Here is a 22,236-nt window from a genome sequence, read left to right as displayed (position 1 = left end):
AGGCTAAATGACTCTGTCTCTATTTATTTTCTCAGCCTTCCTGGGCTGATGTTTGGAGGACTTTGTTGTTTGTAATGACATGCTGTGCTTTTGGTAAAATGCATGCATGAAAATTATAAGCACCAGTTTGTGGATATGTTTGTGAGTGCCTGCAAATGCCTCAAGCATTTTCCACTGTGACTATTATTCCATTATATCCACTATTATATCCAGCTGCCTAGACAATAAACGCCCTGTTGTTTTGTGTGCTTACATTTGTGTGTGTGTGTGTGTCTGTGTGTGTGTGTGTGTCTGTGTGTGTGTGTGTGTGTGTGTGTGTATGTGTTTGCAGATACAATGGTTCTCTGCCCAATGGGGACCGAGGCCGACGCAAAAGTCGCTTCGCACTTTACAAGAGGCCGAAGGCGAACGGGGTGAAGCCCAGCACAGTTCACGTCGCCTGCTCTCCACAAGCAGCCAAGGTGAAAACAACTGATGTAACCTTTGTACTTGTATTCAGCAGCTTCAGGCCCTTTTCTCCTTCAGTTAAAAACAAACATGGTGACACAGATAAAGCCAAAAGAATTCATACCCCTGGCAGCAAAATGTTGATTCTTATAGAAATTGTTTTAAATAATAATTTAAAAAAAAAAAGATTAACGGACTGAAAGAAAAAGCTCTTCTTATAATTGCTGAGCAGCTTTCTGCATGTTTACACTGGGATTTTGATTATTTAATTTTGGTGATGAACAACTCATCACCAAGGTTGGAGGTAGGAAGACCTCCTTGCCATCACCCTGATCTTTAGATTCCTCCACAGATTCTCTATCAGATTCAAGTTTATATTATTCCCAGTCAGAAGAAACATGCTAGCAAAATTAAAAGACCACTTAAACCTAAATCTCTCAGGGGTATGAATAATTTTGGGCTGTATGTAAAGATTCAAGGAACTGATTTTTCTGACCTCTAGGTTTTGTAAAGGTTAGATCTGCTGATACGACCTTTAGCTGCTCCTGATGTCTTTTTAAGAACTGTAAAATAAGAAGATAGGATTTGTAGCATTTCTCTCCTTCATTTGTCCAGAGGTGAGATCACAGAGGCGTGAAAGAGTAGTGGCTGTAAAACATAGTTTTAATATTTTAAAGCATAACCAGAATGATCCGAGTTTACATTTTAAACTATCTTTGGTAACCTGTATTAGCAGTTAGTGAGGCTAGCATTAACAGAAACAGATTCCTCTGTGTGTCTTTGTTTGAGAATATAGACTCTGAGATATAACTATTTCCAAAAGCCTGTTAGTAGTTTCCTGTGTAATACATTCAGTCTTCCTGTTATCTCCAGAAAGTCTTGCTCTCTTGGAGCCTGAAAGAACCACAGACAGCTTAGCATGTCATAGAAAATATGGCTTCTCACATCTGTTTCCTCCGACCTTTTTTAAACATATCAGTGATCTTGAAACCTGCTGATATTGATTCAACTTCAACCTATGAGTGTTTCTGTCAGCGCGACGAGATAGCTCTTATGCATGGTGCTTTTCATGTTCAGAAGATAATTGAGTTCCAGATGAGTCAGTCACAAATCAAGCTGGAAACTGTCCAATTGCAGTCACCAGCTGACTTTTCAGTGCATCTCTAGTAATGTTTGTTTCAGGTTAGTTTTAAAGGATTTTTCTTTGTATTCCTAAAGTTTTCAGACATTTCTTCCTGTTTTTGCTACCAGTGAAACTGACTTTTCTTTTTACTCTTTCAAACTGGTCTTTATCTAAAGTTTTACAGGAAAAAAAGAATCGCTTTCATACCTTTTATTTTGTCTTTGGCTGCCTTTTTGCTCATTTTCTCTCCATACACTGACCATGTCCATCCACACATTCAACTACCAAACACCCAACCATCTACAGATGCTTCCATCCTCTTCTAACTCACTGGGGGGAAGCTTTGAGGCCTACCCAAGACAGCCGCGAGATATTTACTCTCCTGCCCCAAATGCTCTTCCTTCAGACTAAAACACCTCCTTTTGGGAGGCATCTTGAACGCCTGTTAATAGATGTGACTCAAAAACTGTTTTCCATCAAGGACAAAAGTGGATTGAAACTCCTAAATCTGACATTGGACTGACAGTCCCCTCCTCGAATCGCCACCTTACCGTGGTGGAGGGGTTTGAGTGCCTCAAGGACCCCAGAAGCTATGTTGTCTGGGGCAGTTTTGCCCCTGGTAGGGTCTCCCATGGCAAACTGGTTCTGGGTGAGAGGCCAGACTAAGTGCGATTCAGTGGCCTTTTTTTTTTTTTTAAGAATACAAGATTGATGGATCCAGTTACGAGCCCTTGAGCAAGGCCCAGGGGGCAGGCTCCGTGATTGGCGCCTGGTGAGGAACCTCCCTCCCTCCTGTGGAACGACGAACTACATCAGGTGCCATAACTGAAGAGTACAATATTAACTGGGCAACAGTCAGTGAGAAAGCCAATTCCAAGTTAATCAGCTTTCTCAACGAAATGTTTGATGTTCGCTAAGACGTCTGAATCTGACCTGGGAATCAGTCAAGCATAAAAAGCCTCAAAACCTCAACAAACCAACCAGTGTTGTGTTGACACTAGACAGAAAACTTATCAAAGAGCCTGTTTTAACTTAGATCTTTAGGCAGTTTCTTTCCAGCAGAAGACGTCAAGACATAATTTGTTGCCGGTTCTTGCCCGTTGCCGGTAGTTGAATCTATATAAAAAATACCAAAGACAACAGTTTGAGAGAAGAAAATAGTATTTTAGCTCTAACAATGTTATTCCCAAAGAACTACACTCTGAAAATGTATTTTCCTGTTTCATCTGCCGTGGATAGATTTATAGTTCTGACTTTTCTCTTTTTGTTTTCCATCTGTCCAGTTTCTTTGTTCTCCAGCACAAACTGCCAGGTACTGCCTTCAAAATGTGTGGGCCGGGAGCATCAGAAGTTCAAAGACAAATTTTATAAGACATTCAGAAAGCCTGTAAAACTACAGATAAAGACCACATTAAGAGGAAGAAAGCATGGCTCCTTGGAGAGAAAGAAATTAGGGACAGCTTAAAACTTTTGCACATTACTGCTCAGAAACATAAACACACGAAGTTCACTTGATCTGGATTCTCCACCAAAGGTTTTTTTCTGTTGTATTAAAAAAAAGGAACATTGAGAAGATCCCTGAATACAGGCAGGTGTTTTTACACAGTGTTTAACTGGAACACTGAAGGTTTTTAAGAGGAATAAGTGTGAGTGGTTCAGTGAAAGGTAATGGAGCGTTTTCCTGCAAAATCCTGGGAAGCACATGTTTCCATCATCGGAAATCCTCTGAAACTGTTAAATGGTCAGAGAAGGGTAATAAATGAGGGACATCTTTCAGGTTTTTTATGGTTTACCATCTGTAAGCAGTGTGCTGACTGTGAACACAGCTCTACACTCTTATTCAAGCAAACTCGCAGGCTAATATGTGCAACATCTCAAAAAATCTGGAAAAGCCATTGTGCTTTTTAGCCATGCGGGTGGTCTATGATTTGGTCCAGTTAGTGACTACACATCTGCAATCTGTTGTTCTCTGTAAACTAACCTCTTTTTCTATCAAACCGTGTTCCAATCTTTTAATGAATTATTGTGACGTGATCTGCAGTTATTTTTGGCTCCTTCTCTCCGTTTACTCATCCATCTTTCCTTTCTTGTATCCCATCAGGCCATAAGCAACAAAGACCAGCACAGCATCTCTTACACTCTGTCTCGGGCCCAGACTGTGGTGGTGGAGTACACTTACGACAGCAATACTGATATGTTCCAGGTAAAACAGCCCAGGTTTTGTCACTGAGCCTGGAGTTTTACTGCCAACTTACAACCTTTATTTTATTTTTCCACCTTCACTTACACAAAGCAGTTAATTGGGATTTCTAAAACAAAGCTGGTTTGGGCAGGGCTTACGAAACACGAGACTGAAGATTAAGATGACATGCTGTTTTCATTTGCATTACAAAGAGCCGCAGATTCTAAAAGAAATGCGGCAAGATTCAATTAGACCTGTGACCGCTGGAGATAGACGAACATACACTGTTTCACTGATCCACAGTAACACCTTACCCAGCAGTGCTGTTACCACGCCCTGGCAGTGCTTAGGTACCGCTCTGTTTACTGATGGGATGTTTGAGGTTTGGCCTAGACCAGGGTTCTGCAGCCCAAGAGCCACATGTAGCTCTTTAGGCCCTCTGCAGTTGCTCTTTCTAACTTTGGCCAAAAGATAGAAAATGGGAAAATGAGGTTCAATAATAAAAAAAAGAATGTATTTGTGAAAATTAAGATGTTATGCTTTATTTGATTCAACAGCCAAAGAGTAGAGGTGAGTCTTTCAAAGCACCATAGTCGGGTGAGATGCTCTTATCACATGAAGAACTAAGCATTTTTTATAAACATAAAGGGAATAGAAAAAGCAATTTCTGCATTTTTAAAATGTTTATAATGCTAAATATGCCCAGAATTCCCACCATCGAATGGCCCAATTGGCAGAAGGAAACCCCTTTTTTGCTAAGGTTTTTCTTTTTGTCATTCTGAGGTAAATCAGGGTTTTCTCTTTATTTGTTTCTTTTTATAAATATATTCATTAAGATATTTTCCTTGAAAACATTTGATGTTTTATCTTAGCCCTAAAACTTAAAATTAGATATGAAATTCTGGTTTCTTAATTTAACCATTTGTGCTTACAAACTATTTGGCAGGAGCAATTGCAAAAGCGGCTCTTTGTGTTTTAGAAGGCACTGCCCCTTAGTCTGGCCAATCGTTAATCGGGGCATTCAAGCTAAAATTTATCCACTGTGGCTGCAAGTATATCTCCATGCATTTCTATTATGAATCATCCTTGACCTTAGAAGTGGCAGAAAACAGGTCAACTGGTCAAACTTGCTACCTGCCACGTGCCCTCCACAGATCAGGCCACAATTGCACGATCCTAAAAGTGAATAATTACTCGCAATCAGTTTTGCAAATATTAATAAACATGTGGCTCACATCATACAGTGAGCTTTGAGTCAGGAAACACAGAACATCAGTCACACCTTTGGTTTGTTCTGAATCTGCCCTCAGTCCATTCATGTGATCAGATCACCCAGGAACATGGTCATTTGGGTCCATGCTGACGGTTTAGAACTCTTATGTTTTTATAATGACTAAAACATTCACAGATTCTCATAGATGTTCGATCTCGCCGTTGTTGGCTGACCTCAAGACCTTCAAAAAAAAAAAAAAAAGGGAACAAAACGACCAAAAAGATGATAATGAAGAGAGTTTCTGAGTTTCTGTGTCTGAGTAAAGTGAAACGCAGTCGTACGTTTATAAAATGTCCTGAGGTCCAGCTTGGAGATGTAGATTTCAAGTAATTCCTTTTGGGCTGTCTTTATGTGGGTTTTTAATGTAAAACATGCAAAACCTCTATATTCAAATTCAGACCGTGGGGTGTGTAATATGTAATGTATTCACAGCATTGTCTAAATTTACCCTGCTCTTTGCATAGTTAGCACTAGCACTGTAAGGTCTTGTTGCTGTGTTGTTATTTTAATAGAGTGGTGAGGCAGCAGGTCACTGTCTGCGGCAACAGAGTGCCTGTTAGAACTGCACAAAATCAAGTTTATCCTGTTAGAAATACAACACATTCAGATGAATTACAGGTCAACTTCCATATTCTTTCTTACTGCATCAGCCCATTTTTTACCGCTTAAACATTCTGATGTATCTGCATATTTATTCCCTTTATTATTCCGCGCTTCTCCAAAGGGGAAAAGATGAACATATTTGTCTCATAGATGTCCTTGATTTCTTAGTTTCTACCTCATCCTTTGTCACCAGATTGGCCGCTCCACGGAGAGTCCGATAGACTTCGTGGTGACGGACACGGTGGCCGGCAGCCAGAGTAACTCGGACACGCAGTCGGTCCAGAGCACCATCTCCCGCTTCGCCTGCCGCATCATGTGCCAGCGCACGCCGCCTTACACCGCTCGCATCTACGCCGCCGGCTTCGACTCCTCCAAGAACATCTTCCTGGGGGTGAGTGGTTTTTTCATCTTCATACACGACTCAGAAGAAAAGAAACTGACTCCTTATCTAAAAATATTCAGTTTGTTTTACTACAGCATATTCAGATAGCTCTTCCTTGATGTAAAGATGTGGGGTTTGGGTCCATAATGAACCTTTGATTTTCCACATCACTTTTCATATTAGGAGAAAGCTGCAAAGTGGAAGACATGCGACGGTCAGATGGACGGGCTGACCACCAACGGCGTGCTGGTGATGCACCCTCGCAACGGCTTCACGCAGGACTCCAAGCCGGGCGTCTGGAGGGAGATCTCAGTCTGTGGAAATGTCTTCACCTTGCGAGAGACCCGCTCGGCGCAGCAGCGGGGGAAGATGGTGAGATTATTTATACCACTTAGCACAATTATGCTCTGTTTGGAATATCAGTCATTCTCAGGGTCCGTTTGCAGCACGTTTTTAGTGTTTAATCTTAAACTGTGGCCTGCAATGGTTTAAATTCTTGCAATGACAGACGGAGACATACACCACCAGCTCATCTGCAGAACATTCAGCTTAACTATCATTAATCAATGATGAACCCATCTCTTTTATTTATGTTTCCAATCCGTTACACTATCTTTTTCACACTCACACGTACGCGACTGTGCACAGTCGAACCTTTACACCGTCAAAAGGTTATCTGGAGGCCATCTCCAAGGCAACAGTTTGCCAGTCAAAGCTGAGAGTAACACGATCTTGCAAGAGATCCTCCAGTTGTCTCTTAGCTAATCACAACGCTGCCTCTGCCTCAACTCCACTGCCATGAGTCACTTAACTGACTGCATCTAAGACACTGGTGGTTTGCTTAATTAGGTGGTTTGGTTCCCTCCTCTACAACAACTTCTTAATCCGTCTCTTTATAAGGTGTCCCACCAGTTCTCAAATGAACAGCCTCCCCTATCTCCAACCATTTAGCTTTCAACCTCCAAGGACGACTCATGGCAGTCAGACTCGTGTTCTTGTTATGTTACAGCTCCTGAACAAACCCAAACTGGAGGTCAAAGCTTTCCAAAAACCCACAGAGTGTAAAAGTTTATATCTGCATCTCTAATTCAAACATTTTACCCAGTTCTTTAGATGCAGTCACATAATTAGCATTAATCTCTACGTTTTATTTTTAAGCCATTAAATTTGTAATGATCAAAGGCTGCTTTTCAAGATATTGCTTCAATTTCTAAGATATTTTATTCTCTTGTGCTGTTTAGACAGCTCCAAGTCATTTACACCTTAACAACAGACCTCTGCTGCATAATCAGACATCACACTGAGCTACATTCATACTGATCTGCTCTTACTGTATATTGACACACTACAGTGTAGAAGTCTCCAGTGTATGTGCTTTACACTGATCTCTTTCCCCTTTGTAATCTGAGGTTGTGCCCCCCTCCTTATTAGCTCATCTTTCAGCTAAAAATATCGTAAAATGTGTTTCAGAGAGTTAATAGTCAAATAGGAGGTAATTTTTGTAGTTTTTTTGAGACACTCGGCTGCAACAGCCAGTCAAGTGCACTGCAGTCTGACACAATGTTTAAGCCATTTTATTAAAATATATCAAACAGTGAAGCTGATGTGGTAGCGTCTGACCTGCAGTGTTTAAAACAAGCTTTGATGCTGGTAAATTATCTGCTTTGGTCTGATTTAATAAAATCTGTGAAAACAGGATCAACATAGATCACCGATCTGAGCATTCAGACTTACTCGAGCAGTTTTTCATATTGCCATTATTGTTAAGTGTTTTGTGGGTTGAACAAACGAGAGCAGTGACCTTTTGCTACCTGAGCTAGCATGATTTCTTCCTGTAGAAATCTAAAGGTCTTGCTGGACAGAGGTGAATGTGTATATTATGAAGACTGCTTAAACGATCTGCAAACATTTATTTTGAACAGTCACACGTCGGACATGAGCCAACATGAAGCATTCCCCCTGAGTGCAGCAGTAACCCCAACACAAACACCTGGAATCTGCTCCCCGTCTTATCTCTGCATCGCCGTCTCCCCTATGATTCATTCCTTCCTTTTCCCACTCCATTTTCTGTTTTCCCCTCCTCATGTACTCTGGTTATCTAAACATGGAATTTCCCTCTTCATCCGATCACACAAAGTTCCTCATCACTGAATTCTTCTAGACATTTCCAGCAGCTGTCTGCTCTGCCTTCCAGCATCACTGATTTCAGCTTCCTCATGTCATCTTCCCTGCAGCTGTCACTCTCCTGCTCTTCTGACCTGCTCACATCTGTCTGTAGAGATGGGGACAGCTTTGTTAGACTGCTACCTGCTGTGCTCATAGCAATACTGCAGAAAAGTATTGATGTCTTTTTAAAGCACTATTGAATTCTTTACATTTTTATTCTTGGAACTGATGTCATAACACATAACATATTTCTGATTTATGTTTGAATCTCACATATGAGTACATATTTAATAAATTAATGGAGAAATTATAAATTTTTGTGGGCTAAGCAGGAGAAAATATCATAGAATCAACACATAGTCAATTAACGTATTATGTAGACTCCTTACACAAAGAAGGAGATATAGCAAGTGTTTACTTCTGTTCAATTTTAAGATTACAGCCAATGGAAACCCAAAATATGCTTCTTAGAATTTTAGAAAATTACCAACAAAATTACCCAAAAATTTTATTTTTAACACAAAAGTATTAAGTTATGGCCTACGCAATCATTGTAAAAACTGTTGAGTAAACATTTTTCCACCAGGTGTGTATACCGCAAAAGATCTTTCCTAAAGCTGGCTATTGACAGATGTATGAAAGCACATTAATGGAAAGTTGAGTGGAAGGAAAACATGTGGATAGAAAACGATGCATAAGCAATATGGATAATTGCTTCATATGAGAGCATTGGGAAGCAAGACCCATTCAAGAGCCTCAGGAAGATTCATAAGTTATGGACTGCACAACCTCAGGACATGGGCTACAACTGTCACATTTTTTGTGTAAAGCCACTTCTGAACTAGAAACTATATCAAATGTGTCTTTCTGGGCTTAATAGAAAAAAGAGTGAACTGTTGCTTAGCAGTCCAAAGTCCCTGTTTTAGATGTTGGCAAGTTTTGTTTGGAAATCAGTGTCCCAGAGGAGGAAGTGTGGAGAGGCACAGAATCCCAGCTGTTTATGGGCCAGTGAGAAATTTCCAATCAACAATTTTGGGAGCCATGCCATCTGCTGGTTTTGGTTTTTGAACAGATTTACTGACATGAATTAGCTATTTAATCATTATAGCCAATATGTTATTGGGATGCACCAGTTGTGTGCCTTTGGAGAGTGGAAGAACAGCTCATGGCTCAAGTCCAACAGACAGTTGTCTTTTTTTAGTCGCCTTCTGAGTTGTATATCCCTACCTTTGCTTTTCTAAAAGCCATTGGTGCTGTTTTAAGTTGAAACTGGATGATCTCAGTGTATGACCTACTGTCATGTTGCATTTCAGGTGGAGACTGAAACTCAGGAGCTCGTTGACGGCTCGCTCATTGACCTATGCGGTGCGACTCTGCTGTGGCGCACGGCCGAGGGCCTGTCACACACCCCCACCCTCAAACACCTGGAGGCGCTGCGACAGGAGATCAACGCAGCCCGGCCACAGTGCCCCGTGGGTTTCAACACGCTGGCCTTCCCCTCCATGCGCCGGAAGGACACCCCTGACGAGAAGCAGCCCTGGGTCTACCTGCAGTGCGGCCACGTGCACGGCTACCACAACTGGGGGAACCACCGCGAGGAGAGAGAGGGCCGGGAGGGCCGTCTGAGGGAGTGCCCCATGTGCCGGGCCAAGGGCCCCTACGTGCCGCTGTGGCTGGGCTGCGAGGCGGGCTTCTACGTGGACGCGGCTCCACCCACGCACGCCTTCAACCCCTGTGGACACGTCTGCTCGGAGAAGACAGCGGCCTTCTGGAGCCAAATCCCGCTCCCGCACGGCACCCACACCTTCCACGCCGCCTGCCCGTTCTGCGCCCAGCAGCTGAGCGGCGAGCAGGGCTACATCAGACTCATCTTCCAGGGACCCCTTGACTAGCGAGGGGGAACTCCTCAGCATGCTTCGGAGGAGGCGGGATGTTTTTCTCTTTGGATTTTTTACCTCTGTCTCCTTTTTAAGTGACCTTTGTATTGCTTTTTCATGAATGACAAACAGATTTCTATATTTACATGAAACCAGAGACACAAAAAAACCAAACGAAGAACACTGCTGGGTAAACTTTGTTTCACGGAGAGAACTTTCAACAGTATTTATCTAAATTCCTGACAAGCCGTAGGGCAAACCTGCGGTTTTTATTCATGTATTTGTTGCAATACACGTGTGCGTCTCTCAGAGCTTATTTAAAGAAATATGTTTATTTATGACCCAGGACATTGCTTCAACCATTATCTGTCAGAGATCCCTAATCTCTAAGTGATTACCTTTGAAAGTCCATCATAATGTTAATCAGACATGAAGTTTTAGGTGTGCTCCAACGGTTTCATTCTGTGTTTTTTTCCTCTCTCATTCCTTGTTCACCTGTCAAAGACGTTTGATGTATTTATACAACCCATGTCCTGGGGTTACTTTCTCTGATGTTTCACTTTCAAAGCAATAGATTTGCAGCAGAAACCTCCTGAAGCATTAAGGGAGCCTCTGAGGCGTCTTTGCCAATTCCCTCACAGCCGCTGCCCTCCCTTTAACGAGTGAATCTCACCTGATCACCTGTTAGCCATAAAAACGCAATTATGTAGCTGTGGACTCCCACACTAACCTGAACTGTTATTTTTTATTTAATTTTAAGTATAAAGGAGCTCTCAGGCAGGAACTCATGGTACTGATGTTTAACAGATGTGGACAGCATCTTAATTCAGTCTGCCCGGCTGCTGGGATGTTAGTGAAGGTCATGAATATGTCAGATTCTGATTGGTATTTTGAAACTTGGCACTGAGGCTAAAGATTGCCAGGATCTCAACATGCTTTTGGTGCCTCCTTGAGTAATAGTGCCCTCTGCTGGTGGCTGGAAATGGCACCCTTTTTTTTTTTTTAAACACACAAGGGGCCCACGTGTAGGGCTCTTAGGCTTTTGAATTAAAGCAAACTGAGGCAGATAAAAGTAATTTTCTCCAATGTTAACCTTAGAGATACACTGATCAGGCTTTTTCTGGCTGATTCCATTTAGCGGTTTTCTTTGAAGTCTGACTTCCGATTACAAATTTGACAAACAGATTTTTTTCCCAAGCACTAACACAGATAAGAGGAACAACTGTACCACAAGTTGTTTGATAGGGGGTCGTAGGTTTTGAATCCAGTATTAGGGAATTAACAAGCTAATTCCCATTTTAAATGCATTAACACCCATGTCCCTTAGCTTTATTGGATTTTTAGTGAACTCAAAAAGTGCATTAAGTTCTTCCTGGTAGTTAATTCATTCATAGACCAAAAATGATGTCTTAGTTTCAATGCATAAATAGAAAAAAAAATCTGATTTTTCTGTATTTAACCTGCTGATCACCAATTAGAGTTGATCAAAGGAAAAGTCATCCGATTCCGTTATCTGGCTCATTTATTGGTGCATCTCTACTTAGACTGAATAGTCACAGTGCAGGAGATTTTACTTATCTGATACATTGACTGTAACTGACCAAGGTACCAAGTCTTTGTAGAGACGTGTGCAGATTTTCCAGGGCTTTGTGATAATGTGTGCTTTTCAGACAGCATCTTCTTGTGATTTTCTCTGGAGCTCTATAGGGCACAGAATATCAGGGCTGCCTGTTCTTACTTTTACTTTCTTTTGACAAAAAAATATCTCAAAATGTGACAAACTTTAGTAAAAATACAACATTATTATGGAATTTCCCAAAGAGTTAGAACAGAAACATAATTACATCTCTTTTATTTAAAACACAGCAGACAATATTCCTGCAGCTGATAAAGTAATATATTTTGATTAGTACATCAATATACAGTATTAGTTATAATAAGGTTATTTATTTATTTATTCTTTAATTTTTGGTAGACTTAAGCATGGATATAGAATAAACCGCAATTTAAATTTAGTAGCGATTTTTAAATGCTTATTGCATAGAATGTTTTGTTCTTTATATAGTAAGACATGAATAGCAAGGTTGATATTATTTGGTGAATTGGTTGGGTTGGTTGTATTGGCAGTTAGCCTGCAGTCTGCTGCTTTACAGATATAACCCATCACTCTTACCTTAATAAGAGTGATGGGTTAAGCACTGTGACTCTCTCTTGATGTGTTTGCAATTGGAAGCAATTCCCAAGATCTCAATTGGTCGTTTTTATAAGCAAGGAAAAAGTGTAATAATCGAGGCACAGTGTGGAGATATAGGCGGTGGATGACTCTGGTCACTCAGACACTTTCTCTAGCCACTCATTACATGGACTTTGCACCATAGGAATGGTTTGAAGAAAAATGTCAGCACTTCTGGAGCCATAATTTGTATTACCTTGACATCTGTAATCAGCCCATTCCTACTGCAAACCAGAAAGTTTCCAGTTTGACTAATTTCCCCTCTTCCAGTGTACCTGAGAAGGCATGTGTGGATTTACCAGCAGAAGTCATTAAGTAAGATTTTAACAGCTGTGTCGTCACACAGTGCAAGTACAAGTATGTCAATATTAGATTGGGGAATTCCTGTTTACAGCCTGCAGATTGTGACTCAGCTGGACACAAGAGTGAACCGAGGCAGTCCTGATATGTCACTTTTTTATAAAAAGCACAGATTCTCCCAAACTCCCACTGCCACACACACATTAGTGCGGCTTACATTAGCGAGACACACACTGAAGCTGTAGATAAAACTAAAGCGTCTCTTCTTAACTGCTCCTGCAGATCTCCAGGTCCTGGTGAGGTCTGAACTCTCGCTGGTAAAGCCGTTGTTTTGTGTTTGTATGTAGAAAAGAGAGATTGTAATTTAATGGGTTGATTGTATGTGTTCAGTTTCTGTCCACGCCGTGGCTCTCCTTGTATCCTCAGACTGCAACACACTAACTCACCTCAGGGAGAAACTGATGACCTGTGCACACACTCACATACCCTATGCTACAGCCATCTGAGGATACATCACAGTAAAGGCAACTGTCCTCTCCTTCACCCAGTCTAGTTTGGTCTTGTTCTGTGGACTCTGTGTGAATAAAGGGCTTCCGTCTGTCTCTCTACTGTTATATCAGCCCTGTTTTGACACAAACACTCCCTGCATCAGTTCATCCCAACATCCTTTACTCACACTTCTTCTTTGCCTGTCTTTGTGCTTGTAAAAGGCAAAATCAAAGAATGTTTGCAGCAAACACTTTTTTGTATCACCTTTAAACAATAAAGTGTAAAAATGACACATTTAATTGTTTGGTTTCACTTGGATACTGTCCAGACTTCTCCATGGGAGAGTTCTAAGGTCCTAACCTCTGCTGACTAAATAGAACATAAAGATTCATTTCACCCCCCAAACAAAACTTGAGATTCCCATGATTTTGAGGACATTTTCTGTGCCCTACATATATAAAAGTGGAACTTTATTGAATCACATATGGTAATATTAACACAAAATTTCAGAAAATATCACATGAACATGTGTGATGGTCTATGGTAGCTTCGCTGTTTCATGACTTCAGGAGAACTTGCTATAATTCTGTTCTCCACCAGCAAATCCTGAAGAAGAATGTTCAACCATTACTTCATGAATGTGGGTTGTCTAGCAGACATTCTGAAGCACACCAGCAAGCCCACCTCTTAATGGCTCAAACAAAACCAAATAAGAGTTTTGGAGTGGCCTACTCAAAGTCTGGGCTTACCTTAAACAGGCTGCCCATGCCTGAGAACAATCTGTTGAAGCTGAATTAAGTGTGGTCCAAAATTCCTCCCCAGCAGCACAACTAGTTATTAAAAATGCTGGATGGCAGTCACTGCTGCAAAGGGCGGCAACCGTTATTAGATTTTAGGGGACAATTATCTTTTTACATAGGGCCAGATTAGTTTGAACAGCTTTTTTTTTGTCTTAGTAAATGAAATCATCATTTAAACTGTGCATTTAGTATTTATTCAGGTTATGTTTTTATATTCAAATCTGCTTGATGATCTACTCAAACACTTTCTCAAAACCGCAAGCTCTATGAACTAATGTGATAAACAGAGTTTTTACATACTTTAGGGTTTTTAAATAAATACAATATCTTCAAACAAGAAATGTCTTGCTAAATATTTCCCTCAGCATGAATATGGCCTAAATCCTATTTAGCGCCCAGAGGAATGTCAAAGCAGCAATCAAAACTCTGCCGGTTTTTCATAGCTATTCATGTACACCTCAAGAGTAAACATTTTACTCTTTTAAAGCCCAAAACCTCTCACAACAACCTTACATTATGTTTAAGTAACTGAGTAACATAATATTAACATTAGCTAATAATTGCTAATGCTATCATCCTAGGTCGATATGCTAACATGACTAAGGCACGTTTCAGTTTGAGTGATGCAGGTGCTTCACAACTCAGCCTGTGGTACAATTATGTGGGATATGAGTTTTTTTTATGTCGAGTAAGTAAGTCACCAAAAACAGAGGAAAATCAAATGTACTGCTGTCCCCATGGGCATTTTTTCTCCAGTAAAAAAAAAAAAACCCCAATACATACATGTTAAAAAAATAAATAAAATTCATAATGTAATGGTCAAAACACTGAGAATACAACACGTTGAAGATTAAACAGAAATAAACAGAAAACATTACTCAATTAAATACCTAAAGTGGGACTAAAAGAAAGCTTAAGCCAATTTATTTCACCTTTAAGCTCGCTACCCTAACCCTGTGAAGGTAACTGGTCAGATTCAGAGAACGTAAACCGAATGGCCATTGATGAACACAGATTAATTGAATTAGAATTTTATTACATTCAATTCCGTTTGCACCAATTCTCAACAAATGTCTCAAAGCAATTCACAGAAAAAGTCAACTCAATCCAGTCACCCAGACTGATTTTAAGTCAAATACAGTCAAATTCAGTTAATTATTCAAATTGCTTTAAAAAAATGTTATCTAAGGAATCGTACTACTGTTTGCCCCAGTAGATTGCATCGAGGCTCTGACTTGCAGCTATCGCTCCACCTGGACAAACATTCATTTATTTCAGTGGCTCACTTCACTAAGTGACACGTTTATAGATTAATTACACAGACTGATGTTTTCAAGCCTTTATTTCTCTTAATTATTATTATTTTCTGCTTACAGCAATGAAGAAACAACACTTAAGATTAGAATATTTCATCAAACCAATAAAACAAATTCTAGTACAGAAATGTGAGCTTATTAAAAAGTATGTTTAATACCTGCTTAAAGTTTATCATTTAGAAAAGATACTTTTACCTTTAATCTGACAAACGAGCGTTTTAGATTTTATGCTTACAGCTGAACAGTGAGGATCCCACAACCATTCAGCCAGTCCATATCTGCTTAAAGTGTAAAGTAGAACTGACACCAGAAAGTGTAAACCTGCATAAAACGCAGTCTCAGAGGCAACCAACCACACAGGTAGAATATGTAAATACTCTACAAGCCTATTTCTGAAAATGCTCACCTGGTTAGTTCTATTTCATTTGATGCTGATGGGCTCTGGGTCACTTACTTTTCTCATTTCAAATGTAATTTTCACACTCTTCTTTCCCCAATCATGGGTAAGACTGCCGACCTGACTGCTGTCCAGAAGGCCACTATTGACACCCTCAAGCAAGAGGGTAAGACACAGAAAGACATTTCTGAACAAATAGGCTGTTCCCAGAGTGCTGTATCAAGGCACCTCAGTGGGAAGTCTGTGGGAAGGAAAAAGTGTGACAGAAAACGCTGCACAACGATAAGAGGTGACCGCACCCTGAGGAAGATTGTGGAGAAGGGCCGATTCCAGACCTTGGGGGACCTGCGGAAGCAGTGGACTGAGTCTGGAGTAGAAACATCCAGAGCCACCGTGCACAGACGTGTGCAGGAAATAGGCTCCAGGTGCCGCATTCCCCAGGTCAAGCCACTTTTGAACCAGAAACAGCGGCAGAAGCGCCTGACCTGGGCTACAGAGAAGCAGCACTGGACTGTTGCTCAGTGGTCCAAAGTACTTTTTTCGGATGAAAGCAAATTCTGCATGTCATTCGGAAATCAAGGTGCCAGAGTCTGGAGGAAGACTGGGGAGAAGGAAATGCCAAAATGCCAGAAGTCCAGTGTCAAGTACCCACAGTCAGTGATGGTCTGGGGTGCCGTGTCAGCTGCTGGTGTTGGTCCACTGTGTTTTATCAAGGGCAGGGTCAATGCAGCTAGCTATCAGGAGATTTTGGAGCACTTCATGCTTCCATCTGCTGAAAAGCTTTATGGAGATGAAGATTTCATTTTTCAGCACGACCTGGCACCTGCTCACAGTGCCAAAACCACTGGTAAATGGTTTACTGACCATGGTATCACTGTGCTCAATTGGCCTGCCAACTCTCCTGACCTGAACCCCATAGAGAATCTGTGGGATATTGTGAAGAGAACGTTGAGAGACTCAAGACCCAACACTCTGGATGAGCTAAAGGCCGCTATCGAAGCATCCTGGGCCTCCATAAGACCTCAGCAGTGCCACAGGCTGATTGCCTCCATGCCACGCCGCATTGAAGCAGTCATTTCTGCCAAAGGATTCCCGACCAAGTATTGAGTGCATAACTGTACATGATTATTTGAAGGTTGACGTTTTTGTATTAAAAACACTTTTCTTTTATTGGTCGGATGAAATATGCTAATTTTGTGAGATAGGAATTTTGGGTTTTCATGAGCTGTATGCCAAAATCATCCGTATTAAGACAATAAAAGACCTGAAATATTTCAGTTAGTGTGCAATGAATCTAAAATATATGAATGTTAAATTTTCATCATGACATTATGGAAAATAATGAACTTTATCACAATATGCTAATATTTTGAGAAGGACCTGTAGAGACAGGGTCCGTTACTGCTTTTGGAAAGTTTGGGTGAAATACAGCATTGAAAAAAAGCTGAAGTTTTTACAAAAAGTACAAGTCTTTTCTACATTTTAAATTTACCAAACAGATTTTTCAACCAAAAAGTTTCTGAACATTAATTCAATGCTGAAGATCTTCTAGAGCTCATATAATACCCCCAGTTGCACTGAACAACCTCCCTGTAAGAGACGATTATAAAGAAACAGACGACAGACTGCATGTTTGGTACTTCATATTGCACTTTATTCAGCTTGTTGCTGTCACAGATCAACACTTATTGCTTTCAAGCTCCTTCTTTGTATGCACAAGCCAAACCCGTCTCAAATATTCCCACACAAAAACTTTGTGTACATGATTTGGAAATGAATAAAAACCTGTTTGTGTGTAAACCAAAGTAACAGGAAATACTGCACATCTTGTCTTGCAGTGTAAAGAATCAGACAACACAACGTGCTACAATGGAACACAAACAATGCACAAAGCTGACTTTTTTAATCTCATAGGGGAAAATAAAGGCCTTTTGTTGAAAATGACACACTTTTTACAAACACATGAAGCTATAGCTTGCTAGAATAAAGAACCTGTCAGGTTTCCTGCTGTAAAAACATGAACATAACACATCAGCTTGTGTTATGTTGAAGAGGGTTCATTGGACATTGAATGTCTGTAATGGAAGTACGAACATATCTTTCACAGTTTTCATGGTTTTTAGAGACAAGCTACCAACCTATCTGCCAACCTCAGGATTATTTAATGGCTCCAAAATCTCAGAAATGTACCTTTGTTAGACCTTCAGCAGGTCTGATTATTAAATTCATATTTGAATGAGGTCAAATGACCACTTGTATGTGTAAAATGTGCCTGTTTGAAGGTAAATGTGGTGAAAAATCACGACTTGCTCTTTAACTTAGGTTTACAAATTATTTTAGCTTCTTTTCTCTCACAGTAAGTGAAGCTTTTTAACATTTCTGGTACATCTGAGGTAAATATTCATGAATTCCTTTTAACCTCTTATCCATAAACACTGATCTGATGTTAACCTAGCGGATGTTTCAATTTCAACGACTGTCTCATATATAAGTTAGTAAAATTCCACTTTTTATTTTCATACTTTTTACTGATTTCAGGCTGATTTGAAGTTACGTTTCTCCAGCCGTAGGGTGAACCTTAGGAGTGCTGCCAGTTTCTTCATGTTTTTAACAAGATTACACAATATTGCATTTTAATGTGAGCTGTTAAATCAATCAAACACTTTCAATCTACGGTGTTCAGGCTGCTTATCTGTCTGCCAGGATGGCATACACCACATGTATGCCCTCCTGGCGGAATGTAATGATGTCTCTGCTTGTAATTAATATTTGAAACACCTCCATAGTCCAGCTGACAATCAAAATCATTTAATATTTTACATTCTAAATATATTGTTAGTGCCATCATTGAATCTACTAATGTAGATTTTATGTTTAGAATAGCTACATTTAGAAAAGGTATTATATTTCAGTAAGGTGTTTTCTCAATCTACAGATCAAGGGTTTATTAGGGGGACAATTATGACTTAACTCTGATCAACACTAGAGGGCAGTATATCTCAGTTTTAAACCTTTAGAAGGAGAACTCGCTTCTATCGGTTTTTTTTAGCAGACAAACAGGATAAACGGGTCACATGATTAGGACACGTCACATGATAAGGGGTGCACAGTGAAGGAGTGGTGAGGGGATAAGAAAAGGCCTCAGTGGTCCAGGATACGGAGGTTGCCAGACACTATTTTGTTTTCCAGCATGGAGCCGGCCGGAATGTCAATCCGATCTCCGTGGTTGGCAATGATGATGACGGTACCCTGCAAGAGGAAGAGCGATGAGTTTTATTCTTGCAAAACGAGCTGCGAATCAAAAACAGCCATCAGAACCGGTTGCTTTCGCAATGAGAACATTAAACTTTCTGCAAAACAGTGTGTGTGGATAAAAGCTAACACTGCACATCAACCTGGAAAAACCAGCCCAGTGGTGGAACTTTATGCTGTGGGGATGCTTTTTTTTTAAGCAGGGAATGGGAATTTGGTCAGGGAAGATGGGCGGAGCTAAATGCAGGACAATCCAGGAAGAAAACCTGTTAGAGGCTGCAGAGAACTGGACACTTGGGTGGAGGATAACCTTCCAGTGGGACAACAAGCCTTAAACATGCAGCCAGAGTTACAATGGGATGGTTTAGATCCAAGCGTAAAATGGCCCAGTCAAAATCTAGACATGGATCCAATTAAGAATCTGTGATATTACTTAGAAACTGATGCTCATAGAAACTCCATCTAATCTGATTGAGCCTGAATTGTTTTGCAAAAGAAAATAGGTAAAAAGTTCATTCTCTAGATGTACAAAGCTGGTAGAGGCAGACTCTTCAGTAATACAGCTGTGACTGCTGTGGAAGGTCGTTCCTACAAGCTATATAACCAAGAGAGTTTAATCAAAATGCAAGCCACATGTTTTTGATGCTTTTTTTTTTAAATTGGAAAAACATGTATAATCTTTCTAACACTTCAAGGTTATGCACTACTTTGCACTACTCTATCAGAAAATCCCAACAAAATTTGTTTGTAATGTTCAATGGGCTAGAGAATGCAACTCGTGGCCTTTATTTATTTGCCTCTTTTGTCTTAAATTCATATTTGTGAAACCCATTGTGCATATAAGACAGTTTGGAGGGGGCAGAAAACCCCATAGTCGTCTTCTGTTGGCACCACTGCGTACTTGTTGCCTAGACAACAGTCTAGATATCAGAGGAAGTACTGCAACATCATCATGTTCAAAGCAATCAACTCCGACACACCGAGTATGGAACATTTTTGGATGTTTACCTTCAGTGACACGTTTTTCCCAAATGTGACGTCTCCAGAAACAGTCAGGTGGTCCAGCTCCAGCATGTCAGGAATGCTCTCAAAGCGGGTCAGGTACTCCTGAACCTGAACACAAAAACAGGTTTGCTTTATTTTTATTGGTGAGAGTTGATTCAGACTGGAGGTGAAATCAGATATTAACTTATAAAAGTCATATTTATGATGTAAGAATTATTCACCACACCTTCTGTGGAGGTTCTACAGTTCTACTGCAATTATCACAGTATTTTAAACAATGATCCAAACACATTTCATGCAATTCCTAAACTGTATTTTGTGGAAAATACATTTAATTTAAAATAAAAAAAAAGCAACAAAAGGAAAAATAAAACCATGAGTCTTCTTGATTAACAGCAAACAATTTTATAAACTGAGAGGACATTTCCATAAGAAAAAATTAAATATATAAACATGCCACATGCTCAACAGCGGTAGCAATGCCGTTCCCACCTTGGTGAAGGAGCTGCCCAGTTTGACGTGAGGCGTCGTTGGGAACTCTCTCTTGGGGCTCATGGTGAGACACCCGGCCTCCAGGCTGTACAGGTTGGACATGACCAGCAGCAGGTCGGACGTGGTCTTGACAGGAAGGAAGCGGCTGCGGGGAACGTTTATTCCCAGCGCGTTGTCGAAACATTTAATCGCCGCGCCAACCGCCGTCTCCAGTTGGATGACGTTGAGCCCTCCGTCGAGCGTCTGAGGGGAAAACGGGAATATGCTCAGACTTATTGGGAATTTACAATCTTTAGGATCTGACTTACAAAAGACTTCTCCTTTAGCCACTTATAAGACTCAATGCAACACTTGTTTTTATTTGTTGGTATTCCCTTCGCATCTTTGTTAGTTAGCCACATCCTGGAACTGTTGTCTCATTGGGAAAAGATGCAGATACTTTATACATCTTGGCCATTTTTAGCCGTGCCTGAAAGGAATTTGTTTTCAAACAGGGAGAACCCATTATGTCTCAACATATAGCCACAACTCTGCAGCTTTAGAAGTGAAGCTGGGTGTTCCTCAAGGGTCAATCTTGGTATACACTTTCTTTCTATTGATAATCTTGGGTTAGTTTGAGTTCCATAGACCCAAATATGATTAGCTACTATGCAGATGACATAATTATTTAAGCAGTGGCCAGTAGTAATAGAGTAAATGCCCTGCACTTGTATAGCACTTTATCAAGTCTGAGGACTCCAAAGCGCTTTACACTACAATCAGTCATCCACCCATTCACACACTGACAGTAGTGAGCTGCCCTATGGCATACTGACAGAAGTGAAGCTGCCATACAGTTGGCGCTACCGAGCCCTCTGACCACCATCAGCAGGCAAGGCGGATGAAGTGTCTTGCCCAAGGACACAACAACTGAGGCAGCCTCAATCTTAAGCATTTTGAAGTTGTTGGGCCAACTTAAAACTGGTAGTTAGCACCAAAATAGCACTAAATAGATGATTTTTAGACACTCATTAATTTCTAACCTCACAGTTACTGCAGTAGATGACACTCATCTGGAGGGGATTATGCTTGGCATCTAAACTGATGAAAACGTAACCTATGAAGTCCATAATGATGATTGATTCATTTTGTTGTTAGGGAAAGATTAGGCTGGAGAACAAGTGATTGGTGATATAATTTACATCAATGCACATAAACTGTGTAAAAAAAATACAGTCATTCAAGCTGTTTACATTTATGAGTAAGCCAGCTGATATCATTCACTTATATTTACATTCATATTGTTAAAGCACAGATAAGATGGTTAAATCTAATTTAATCTGCAGTCGGCTCTAATATTATTCAAACGTAAATAACAGTGTAGATGTTTAGATAATGTAAACAGTTTTAGTAGAACAATGTTACTGCAATAAAATGCAGTATGGGATATTTAGGATTTATCTCTACTTTATGGCTTGTGTATTTCTTTTGATTGTTTTTGCCATCATGTTTCCGTTTTGCTTCATGTTTTCCCAGCCTGTGTGTTTATGACGCTCATCCTAACCAGGATAGAAGAGAGTTTGTGGGACATCTCTGGTTAAATAAAACAAAACAATCAATACGCTGCATCATTACAACAGAAGGTTGTTTCCATCTAAATCTTCTTTGCACAGAACCAGCTTTTGCTTTTTTTATTTTTAGAAAAAATGTCAGACATGTTGAACCGGTTACTGCTCATTAGCGTGCAGACATGGAAACCTGTTCATAGCCGGTCTATGAGCCATGATGTTTTTCTGAGTGTAAAAATAAATGCAGATCGGTTTCTGTGATGTCACACACTGGATGGCTGGTGGGTGTTTTAAAGGCACAGTTCAGAGCTTTTGAAATCGGGTTCTGTTAAGATGTTAAAGGCATTTAGTT

General features: G+C 40.4%; 2 protein-coding genes across 2 annotated transcripts in view; one reads left to right on the top strand and one right to left on the bottom strand.

The window, feature by feature from the left end:
• Window positions 1-13,365, top strand: part of peli1b (pellino E3 ubiquitin protein ligase 1b) — a 48,719-nt gene extending 35,354 nt beyond the window's left edge. Inside the window, exons 3-7 of the mRNA XM_047351714.1 lie at window positions 332-461; window positions 3,672-3,773; window positions 5,822-6,019; window positions 6,194-6,382; window positions 9,490-13,365. Coding sequence (XP_047207670.1) covers window positions 332-461; window positions 3,672-3,773; window positions 5,822-6,019; window positions 6,194-6,382; window positions 9,490-10,068 — 1,198 coding nt within the window. The 3' untranslated portion in view covers window positions 10,069-13,365. The remainder of the gene's footprint in view (window positions 1-331; window positions 462-3,671; window positions 3,774-5,821; window positions 6,020-6,193; window positions 6,383-9,489) is intronic.
• Window positions 13,366-17,220: 3,855 nt separating this feature from the next.
• ugp2b (UDP-glucose pyrophosphorylase 2b) overlaps window positions 17,221-22,236 on the bottom strand; it is a 34,902-nt gene continuing 29,886 nt past the window's right edge. The window contains exons 8-10 of the mRNA XM_047351691.1: window positions 20,338-20,580; window positions 19,849-19,953; window positions 17,221-18,837 (exon numbers count right to left, since the gene is read on the bottom strand). Of these exons, the coding sequence (XP_047207647.1) occupies window positions 18,730-18,837; window positions 19,849-19,953; window positions 20,338-20,580 (456 nt within the window). The 3' untranslated portion in view covers window positions 17,221-18,729. The remainder of the gene's footprint in view (window positions 18,838-19,848; window positions 19,954-20,337; window positions 20,581-22,236) is intronic.

The sequence above is a fragment of the Girardinichthys multiradiatus genome, chromosome 22 (genome assembly GCF_021462225.1).
Source record: "Girardinichthys multiradiatus isolate DD_20200921_A chromosome 22, DD_fGirMul_XY1, whole genome shotgun sequence".
NCBI classification, from domain to species: Eukaryota; Metazoa; Chordata; class Actinopteri; order Cyprinodontiformes; family Goodeidae; genus Girardinichthys; species Girardinichthys multiradiatus.
This window is presented reverse-complemented; position numbering and strand designations above follow the sequence as displayed.